This window comes from Pogona vitticeps, chromosome 1, assembly GCF_051106095.1.
Source record: "Pogona vitticeps strain Pit_001003342236 chromosome 1, PviZW2.1, whole genome shotgun sequence".
Taxonomy (NCBI): Eukaryota; Metazoa; Chordata; class Lepidosauria; order Squamata; family Agamidae; genus Pogona; species Pogona vitticeps.
The window spans coordinates 155,837,896-155,848,946 of record NC_135783.1 but is presented as its reverse complement, the minus strand read 5'-3'; the positions used below and the strand labels follow the sequence as shown (position 1 = coordinate 155,848,946).

At 39.2% G+C, this 11,051-nt stretch overlaps 1 protein-coding gene across 1 annotated transcript in view; it reads right to left on the bottom strand.

Annotated features, from left to right (window-relative positions):
• Positions 1-11,051, bottom strand: part of PCSK2 (proprotein convertase subtilisin/kexin type 2) — a 138,509-nt gene that overhangs the window by 35,385 nt on the left and 92,073 nt on the right. Inside the window, exon 5 of the mRNA XM_020811310.3 lies at positions 7,431-7,468. Within this exon, the coding sequence (XP_020666969.2) occupies positions 7,431-7,468 (38 nt within the window). The remainder of the gene's footprint in view (positions 1-7,430; positions 7,469-11,051) is intronic.

The window sequence follows — 11,051 nt, the reverse complement described above, 5'->3', positions numbered from 1 at the left end:
GCAGGACATTCAGGAAAAGTCTGTCTGCCATGTTAAATTGAATACAAAAATCAGAATTGGTTAACGCCTTTTGAGTCCTTCAGAACTCTGGTTAGGTGTCACAAACTTGAGATGTAAAAGAGAAACAGAAAAGTAGTAATAATAATAGGAACAGGAGTAGTAACAACAACAATAACAACAAATCCTGGCCAGATGCTAAAGTCATGAAATATGAAGTCCCAAGATGACCGGGATGATTTTTGGACTTTATATGATCAGGAACCTCTTTGTCTAAGACCCTGAAGAACTACCACCAAACAGAGACAGAGCAAATAACACTGAGCTATTGGTGACCATGATGGTGGGGGAAAATCTCAGAGAAGTAGTCCAAAAAAAAGAAAAAGCCCTCTGTGGCTAGTAAAGTAGCTCCAGATGTAAATCCGTTCTGCTGTTCCGTGGGTCTAGGGTACAGAAGAGGTCAGCTGCCATTCAGATCCGATGCTGATGCTTACTTGTGCCCTGAGCTGAGAAGATGCTGATGTTTGCCTTCCCCTTGCAATGCTCTTGAGAAGTAACCAGGTCAAATGAGGACCCAGCCTTTCCCCTTTATTATTAACGTATGCTAGGGTGTATTCAGTAAGAATAAGTCCAGCTGCTCTCTGAGTGAGGTTGTGAGGAACACAGACAATGCAGGAGAAAACAAATGTAGGTAATTAAATTTCTGCACTGAATTTCTTAAGAGGATGAAGTGTTTCTGAACATGGAATTAAAAAGAACCCCAAGTGCTATTCATAGCAAAGATTTTAAGATGACTAGAGGAAATTAGATCTATTTCTAACTCAAAGAAATCTCATTCTTATAACAAATAACAGAACTTTGCAGACATATTTGGCACATAACCTTTGAGAACACCTTAACCTAAGATGTATGGTATCTATCCACTGGAACATCATTTTGAAAGCTGCATCTGGCTAGCTTCCATAAAGATCCTGGAAACTTGGTTGATTATTTTATTTTTATTTTATGACGGCATCTGTATTATTGTAGTAGCTAATACAAATGTATTTAGGTAATTTTAGACTCTGGATTTAATGATCTTAGTCCTCCTTCCCTTACACTTATCTGGATATATTATTTATCTCACTTGATAGAAGCTTGGAGGGAGCTCTCTCAATAACAAATTATTGTTTTTCTTACTTTAAAATGTGGCAAGTCAGCCCTGCTCCATGGAGGAAGTTGTCTGCTTATCCTACTGATCAGGGTCCTGGGCCTCTCTCCTAGACTCTATCCTGTACGCTGTGCTCGTATCTGATTGAAATACATGATCTAACTGCATGAAATATTCTTATGTAATTGATCAGATCTTTGATTCATCTGGTCTAATTTGAACACACACACATATATATATATCAATTGGTAACATTCTTTGCCGAGCACCACACTGGAGGTTTCCTATGAACATGACTTCCACCATAAAAGATAGGCTATTTGAACAATTGACCTATATTTCTGTGTTTAATGTGTATCTATTTGTTTATGTGCATGTATTATTTGCTTATCTAAGGGAAATGCAATAGTTTTGTGCAGAGACATTTTGCTTGAATTACTGAGACCTTAGAAGAAAAAAAGAGTTCCTTTCTCACTCCACTGTACAATCTTCCTAATCAAAGCACCTTCCACCAAATTAGACAATCATTTGATGCCTTCTCTTGTCTTCTCCAGTAGCCAGCAGCAAAAATAATTCAAAGAAGATAAATGATCCTGCTCCCCCCCCCCAAAAAAAAACTAAGAGAGAGAAAATCTTCAAACAAATCTTGGGGGAAATGGGAATCCAGAAAATAATCCTAAAGCAGTAGCGAAAATAATCCAAAGAAACAGGAGAAAATCCTCCCAAAATCCAAGGGAACAAAGCAAACAATGAGAGCATCCACCATGGAGCCACAGCCAGCAAAAGCCTATGAAGCAAAACAAGTGCGGCCCCTTCGCTGGGCATCTTTAAAAACCAATTGAAAACTTGAATGTTTAGGCAGGCCTTCCCCTCGGCTATTATTTGATTTTTCCCCTATTTCTTTTCATCTTGAATAACTCTATTACTGATGTTTAAATGTTGTTATATTTTACTATTGTTATTATATGTGTTGGAAGCCGCCCAAAGTAGTCAGTTGACTAGATGGGTGGGATATAAATGAATGAATGAATGAATGAATGAATGAAGGAAGGAAGGAAGGAAGGAAGGAAGGAAGGAAGGAAGGAAGGAAGGAAGGAAGGAAACCAGCCCACTCCTCACTGGGTTTCAGGACCTTCTGTATATTCAACACCCCTCTCACTCTGGACCTTCTGATTGGCTGCTGACAGCCCAGGTTGGTCCTACCACTCTGTCTTTATTATAACCCTTGCAGTGTTATTGGATGAAAAATTTATCAGGCTATTTAACATACAAAAAGTGAAAGAAAGATCAGACACAAAGAATGAAAGAAAGGGTTCACATATAAAGGGTAAAAGAAAGGTGAAATGAAAGATGAAGCATGAAAAAGACCAAGAAACCTTTATGAACCCTCATTTGTTAATAGGAACCATTCATATTTCCTATCAATGAAAGAACATGAAAATGGGAAGAAGAAAAAAGAGCCTCCCCTGTTCTATTAAAATACAAAAATCCCATTTCTAGCCACTGACTTAAGGAGCACTTTGAAATAATGGTTCCACAAATATTCCCTTACCACCCAGCTTTCCTGAGTAGGGGAATTTCAGAAGAAGCAATTCTCCTTTTGCTCTTGTTCAGCTCTGAACCTCCCATTCCTGCTCCAGCCTCTCCTTTCTGACAGTTCTTTACCTTTTATCAGGAGTATAAAAGGAAGATACCTTTAATAGGACCGGCTAGCTTTTAGTGCATGAGCACATACGCCAGGATGTTAGGATGAGTCACACCCTGCTCAGAGTTGGGGTATGAATTTGTTAACCTTCTTTTCTAAGAGAGAAATTGAGGACAAAGAAAACCACAGTTTTCATCTCTTGGTAAATTTTCTCTGTACCATATTTCCCTGAGAAATCTCATGAGATTCCTCCACGTTTTATGGTCATTTAAATAAAATAAAATAATTGAAATAATGCCAAGCTTTGCAAGAGTATTACAATTTCTGTGTAGAAGAGCTTCTTTTCCACATAGGATTCAACTGGAATGGCTCTCAGGTGGTTTCGTCCTGACCTATCTCACAGGGTTGTTGTAAAGTAATATGGGGTGGATGGGGAATGGTCATATATTCTATCCAGGACTTACTGGAATGTAGGATAAAATGTAACAAATAATAACAATAATAGTTTTAAAGAACCTGTGATGGAGGATTGCACTCTGTGTTCTTTATGTCATGTTCAAGTCAATGAATGAGTGTTGAAATTTTAATCCATAGGTTCTGTTCAGAAAATTCATATTAAGGTCAGTTTAATTATCACCACAAGACACCGAAGAAGAGAAGGCATCAAGTAGTAATGGGAAAATAAATCTCCATATTTTCTAGTAATTTTGGTTTGAGAGCTCCATCATATTTTTGCCTTTATTGCTTGCTTGCTTTTCTTGGTTTGGGGGTAGATGCAAAGGAATAAATTTATGATGTTTCTTCAGTCAAGGACTCCCACCACATATACACCTTGCTGTGTTCTCATGGTTCTGAAGTTACTTTAAATGCCTTGTTTGTTCTTTGCATGTCAGGAGATGCTGTTTGTAGCACAGAAATGTATGATCAGTTGCAAATATTTTTCACACCTTGTGGTAAAGTCTTCCAACTTTAGCCAACAATGTGAGCTGTTGCTCCATGGGGACCTTCCCTTGCTGCTTAGCTTCATCTGCCTATGTCAGCCACCCCACTGAACTTTTATTCCCTAGCCTTTCCCCCTAACGTTAAAGTACCCCACTGGAAATATTTTGTGGTGCTATCAATTCAATGGTTTTAAGCAAAATACATAACTTGCTCAAATTGTATGCAAAATTGCAATACCGGTTGTTTTGTTTCCTGTTTTTTAAGAAACCTGAAGCACTGGATGGGGTTTTTGCATCTTAAAAAAATTAGGTTATTCTTCTGTACTTGCTGTATGTTTGCTTTACATATTAAAGGGAAAAGATGCCCTTTTTGTACAGACAGCCCTATAAGCATTTTATATAAACCTTGACAGGGAAAAAAAGAGGCACCACTTGTCTCTCTCTTGTGCTGAAAGCATCTAAGAGTCTTATTGTGTCAGGATAAGTTGACTTAATGAAAATGAGGGATTTCAGGAGTATTCATTAAATCCCTAACAAGTACAGCTGGTAGTTGTGTTATCCACTCACATCATTTTAAGAAGCTGATACAGCAATTAAAGTTAAATGAGTAATAATTTAAATTGAATAAAGAATGTCTTCACCATTGGAAAAACCTCTCAAAGAAAAACGTAATCATTTAGGGACAGCCAGAAACAACCCATTATCTCAGTATGGATGTCCAGCACAACACTGAGGAACTTGGGCCTCCAGATGTTTAACCTGCTACCATTACCATTGTAACAGTCCCTTACCATTGGCTACGCTAGCTGGGGCTTCCTGGAACTGAAGACTCTGGAAGGTTAACATTTCCTCTACTTCATTTTTATCACAAAACAAGAGCTGGGGCAAGCAGATTTCTTTGTTTGTCTGCAATTTTATGAATCTAATGTAAGCTGACACTGCCACAAAACTTGAGGGGAAAAAAAATATCAAGGTGACCTCAATGGTTTCCAGAAGCAATTTTGACATTCTAAAAGATACACAATTGGAAAGTATTTTCCCAGTCTTTGAGCTTTAAGCTCTGTACCAGATGCTCAATTATGCATTTTAAAACAAAGGAAAATACCCACTGCTGACTACAATATATGATTTCAAAAGGCTTTTACACTTCAAAAGAAAGAAAATGCTTCTCTCCTGATGTCAAAAACAATGAAGTTTTCATCATAAGCTTGATGAAGCAATACAATTTTACAGGCCCAATATGTATAGCAGGATGTCACCCGGAAGATATTGAAGTGTTCGTCTTCCATTAGAAAGGAAGAGGAATGTGGCTACTAAGATATGGGGACCATTTAAAATATTATTAAGTCCCATTAGTATAGGTTCCTTCATATGCAGTCAAAAATGGAGAGAATCACCCAAACTAAATAACATTAATTTGTGGATTTAAATATTAATGGCCTGGATGCCACTGGGGAAAAGGCAATATCAATTCATTAAAACCTCAGGACCATTGTTTTGTACATGTTGCATTCTTTTTTTAAAAGACAACTTCTTCAGAGCATATCCACCTAAGGATATCAATGCCACATGCCAAAGGCAAGCTGCAGCACAGTCTTTAAATCATCAGGTACAACTTCATTTCATATAGTTTTCCCTTCTTCCCTAAAGGAAAATAAACTAGCTAGTACAAAGCAGAAGGCAATTTGGGCCCAGTGAAAGCAGAGGTTGGAAAAGTTGCATTTCTGATCACAGCTCCCAAAACTTGTAAGCCAGCATGGTCAGTTGTGATTTATTCAATCAAAGATGGCCAGATCTATTCTTTGTATTTAGAAGGTTGTTGGTGAGATCCCAAGTGTTTTTAATTAAATGTCTTGGGCACCTAAAGAAGGGCCTGTAATGCAAGACCTTGGAATACCACTAAGAGTGGGCTAATCGCCCTTGTGGCTACTGGACTTTCTCAGCCGTTGGCATATTTTGTAGAAACTCTTTGCTGTACATCTCATGAGTCGACTTGAAGGCCACTTCTGCATCACTGTATTCCCTTTCTGCATTTATTTAAAAGAGCCCACTATATTATCTGTCACAAAAAGTATACATTTTGTTGTCAGAGGGAATTCGAAAGGACAATTCTAAATGTCACCCATCCTGTACAATATTTCATCAGCTCCATTTCCAATTTTCTTCTCTTGGCTGCGTGTGTCTTTTCTTCCCACTCAACAGAAGGTTTCTCATGGGAAGATTTGAGAGATGTGTTAAATCATGGAAAGCATGACACTCTCGGTGTGACTCATACCAAGAAGAGCTAACCTGATGTGCAATTGGGGTCAAATTGTGAAGGTACATCTGTGAAAATTTGCAAATGTGCAAACAACTGGACTACCAGGTTTACAGGAGCAAGGATCTAAAACCTACAAAAATATGCACATAGCGCTTGTGAGGGCTAATAAGGTTTGGTGAGCAATGTCATTCATGTAAGCCTCTTTTCAAATGCCCCCGCAACCTTCCTGTTTCATTCCGTGTCAAAAACAAACAAGACAAGAAAGAGCACCTCTACTCATGTTTGCTTGAACGTGAGCATACAACGGGGACCATCATCAAGCAGTTACAGCTTCAACACCACTGCAGTACCTGCTATGTTAGTGTGCTAAAGTATGTGCATTGCCTTACTATATGGCTTTGAGCAAGTGATGGTGTCTTCCAAGGAGAAAGATACATTATTGCTATCTTACACATAGTTATTCAAGTCAACCATTTGAATTCTTTCTCAGATGCACAATTTTTATTGGGGTGAGGGTCATTAAATCATGTATGTATATCTTTGCCCCAGTGAAAGAAGGGAATACTCTCAATAGAGTAGACCCATTCAAATCAATAAGACTTGCATACATGATGGACAATAACTCACATTCATTTCAATGTGTATACACTTGTAATTAAGACTAGAGTCTTATTCAATCATTTAAAAATGTGTTGCATCCACATGTGTTGAGTGGCGCATACTAGCCATGTCCCATCTGTCATCATGCTAAACACAGAAACGTGTCACTCCAAAAGAAAGGGAGGTTGCTGCGCCCGGATGGTCTTTCCACCTGAGCTCCCCTCAGAGTTGTGCCTCACATGGAGAGGTTCTCTCATGACTGCAGCCTTCTTCTCTTCCCACAATCACGTTTCTGTGTTCAACAGGAAGATGGAGGGGTGGGGCTAGCAGTTCCCTTGCTGCATATGGGCTCCACATATTTCCTTAATAACTGAACAGTTTCGATTTCACCTAAGGTAGAGGTTTGACTTTGTCTCTTTTGTTTTGGTCCTTCTAGCATTGCCAACGTCCCCAATCCTGGAGGATGGAGAAAATGAAAAGACAGAAAAGAGGAAGAAAAGGGGAGGGGAGAGAAGAGGAAAAGAAGTGATGCCATCTGGGTAGAACTTCTCACGGATGGTAAATTCCAGTATTTCAAAGGGAACTACTGAGACTGTATTAATTTCTGGTATTGGTAATAAAAACTCATTCAGAGCATCACGACTATGTAACTCCCCTTGAGAGTATATGTAATGTTTTGTTTCTTATATTAGCAGTTAGAGGGATAAATTTGTCTGTAGCTGCATGTCAGTTTTGTTTGTCTCGGATATCAAGAGCATAGTTATGCTGTTTACACTCTCAGCCAGTAGAGCTTCGCTTTTTAAAAATTGTGAGAACAATATAGAATTCTGTACTCACATAGTTGGAGGCCAAGTCTGGATGAAGATAATCAATTCCTGCAAAAATCAAAAACAATACATGGACCATAATGAACACTTCCAGAAGTCATGATGATGATGATGATGATGATGATGCAGAAGTCATGGTATTGTCAAGAGCCACTAAACCCAATTATTTTGTAAGCCTATTACAAGGGATACTGACTTTAGAGCCCGCTGTCACTTTAAATTCAAGCTTTTAATCCTTGAGTTTTGTATTGCCTGGGAATTATAAATATTAAAATATTACAGCTCTGTTGTCTGTTTGTTTTTCAATGTCGGTTCAGAAATGTGTTCGGAATTGAAGACAGAGACAAAAAGAAAAAACCCGAAAGATTTATTGCTTTGAAAGCTTAGGCTCACAAATGCTCATAATCCATCATGCAGATACTCTTACAAATCAAACAATTTAATCAAAGCTAGGTACACTGAAAAATATAACATCATGACGGTTAAAAAAACCCCTTGGTTTGAATGACACTGACAACATTACACTGCTCACAGCATTAAGATACAGAAGCTACTCTGTCGGTCCTCCATTGCAGAGGCCCACATAATTCTTCATATAATTAACTTGCTCCTGCTGCTCTTTTTCCAGAAATGCTTCTCCTGTTTCCTCAAATTCAAGCTTTTCCATTTTCCCTTCACCTGCACCTACAACTGACTTGGAAGTTCATAAGGATGTTTCTAGCACTCATGAATCCCAGCGTTTCCTTTGATTCCTCGGCTTCCAGTCTGCTTGAACTGCAGAGTCTTGCCATTACACAGACTGCAGTGGCAGCCTCAGACAGTTATTGGAGGGGGAGGGAGCAAACATCACATAACACCTTTGAATGTGCCATGTGGCCTTTTTTATTCTCCCTAAATTAGACTGCTACCCTCAGATGCAAAGGGAGACATTGCCACATTGTTGTAATGGATGTAAAATTCAACTGCTTGGTCTGGTTGGTTTGGGAAGAATGGAGCACCATCTTGTTTTTCCTCAGGGGCATCAAAATGTCTTGGTCTGGCCCTATGGGTGGCACATGAGCCAACTATAAATTCATCGTGGACTGTATGCCCTAATAACAAAGTTATGTGTGGCAAGGACAATCTCAGAGATGTGTGCAGCAAGGTAGAGGACAACTGCAACACAACTGATATTCAGAATAAGCTTGCATGTCCTGCCTTTATTTGGTGGAACGATCCTGGCCAATGTTTTGTCAGTTTGTGCTTTGAAGCAAAGTCATTAACCAAGACTTTATTCTGAGCTGCAGCATTATGTTCCAAGACATCTATCTTTTAACCTGCAGCTATAAAATATAGATGAGCGACATCGCTCAGAAGACAGATTTATTCCATAAAATGTGCTAACCTTGGATATGCCTAAAAAACGAACAATGCCAACAGTTTCAGCCTCTCGATGCTCAAAATGGAACTGACTTCAGTATTTACAGACATTTAATCCTCAAAGATATGGCAGCAATATTGTTATAATTACATATATGTTTTCTTGAAAAGCCCCTGCTCTATTTATATGGTTACATCTGGGAGCATAAAAGAAGCCAAAGGCATCCTTCCTGCCACCACTATCGCTTTAGGCCCAGGCTTTTCAAGTTTTTTTTCAAACTGGGGGTCTCTTAGAGCCTGGTCACACAGCCTAAAAAAACTGAGATTTGCCCTGTGTTAAAAACTGTGCTGAGTTTCACATCATTCACATAATAAATTACAAAGTGTATATTTATTTTTCTCTGACTCAGTTTATTTTCTTAGGAAGCAAGTTAGAATAAACAGCCACCAGAAGGTAATTTATTTCCACATACAGTTTTCTTAATTGCCTTATGCCTCTTGTGAACATTATAACCAGTTTTAAAAGGGAGCCTCTCCATGCATACCCAATTTAAGAACACAAGCTGAGGGTACAAAAGGGAGCAGCCAGACTGCTGACTGGGGTGGGTTACAGGGATCACATAAACCCTCTGTTACAACAACTCTACTGGCTGCTGATCCATTTCCAGGCACAATTCAAAGTGCTGCTTTTAACCTATAAAACCCTAAATGGCTTGGGCTCAAGCTACCTCAAAGACTGTGTCTCTCAATATGATCCGGCTCTGATGTTAAGCTCATCAAGGGAGGCCTTTCTCTCAGTCCCACCACCTTTACAGGTGCATTTGATGGGCACACGGGAGAGAGCCTTCTCTGTTGCTGCTCCCAGACCTTGGAACTCCTTCCCACAGGAGGCCAGCCTGGACTCATCTTCGTTGTCTTTCCACAAGCAAGTGAAGACCTTTTTTTCAGGCAAGCTTTCCCTCAATTACTGGCTACCTGAACATGAACTTTTCAGATGGCTGTGTTTTTAGTATTGCTTGTGTTTCCCATTTCTAAGATTTTTTGTTCCTTATTAATATTTCTGTACTTAGTGTTTTTCTCTTTAAATATTTCTTTTTAATGATTGTGCGCCACCTTTGTATATTCATTGTTTTGTTCTTAAATATTGTCTTGAAATGCTGTAAGCTGCCTTGGGTCCTTTTCTAAGGAGAAACACAGGATATATATTCTCTCTCTCTCTCTCTCTCTCTCTCTCTCTCTCTCTCTCTGTGTGTGTGTGTGTGTGTGTGTGCAGGCTGCCAAACTGGTACATTAACAGAAGATATGCATTTCAGTTACTAAGTAAGAATGCAGGAAATGATTCAAAAACCAAGTGGCTTGAGTTGGATAAAATTAAAATGCTACATACAGCATTGCGAGGTTTCTTTGAGAAATGTAGACAGGCCCTTAAAATAGCTCAGGACAGCTTAAACAGATGCTGAAAATTGCTCCCTGCAGCCACTAGAGGGTAGCATGGGGGAGGTTTTAATGAAGGAAATGAAATAATATTTGAGAAGAATATGGGGGCAGGGGAATGTTTGCTCACAGATGTCTGGAAGCTGCCCACTCCTGCTTAGGGTAAAATCAGTTACGATCTATTATTGGCTTGAGAACCAAAGTTCTCAGGGTCTAAACTGTCATACCTGGTGAAAGCCAGGCACAGAGAGGTCTGGACTGTATATTATCTTATTAGGCCTTCCTAATCAGTTTCCAACAAGCCCAGGATTCTATACAGGCACACACACACACAAAACACAACACAACACAACACAACACAAAACTGCAGGATTAAAAAAAAAGACTAATGAGAACAGGAGAATATTCAACCAAAATTCTGTTGATACTTCAGAATGCTTCTATTTTTCACAACGGTTAGGGTGTGGTGGCACGCATTAGGGCTGTAATAGTATTGGATAGCTAGTCATAGTGCTGCAGCTCAGCACCACTGTACATTAAGAGGGGCTTATACAGCTGGACTCCAGCTGGCTAGAACAGTGAGAGAGGAGAAAATAAGTATTTCTGAACAGCGTGAAGGGTGGGATAAAAGCTAATTGCATCTCTGCACCACAAATGTAATATTTCCTACAGCTAACAGAGTGGAATGTTGCAAAAAACAAACAAACAAACAACACTCCCAGATCAAATCACACTTTCACTTTCCCATTCACTTATCGTCCGCCTCATATGGCTCCTCATCACAGCAGTTCTGACAGAGTGGCATGAGCAATCAATATCAATATCAATATAGCAAGGC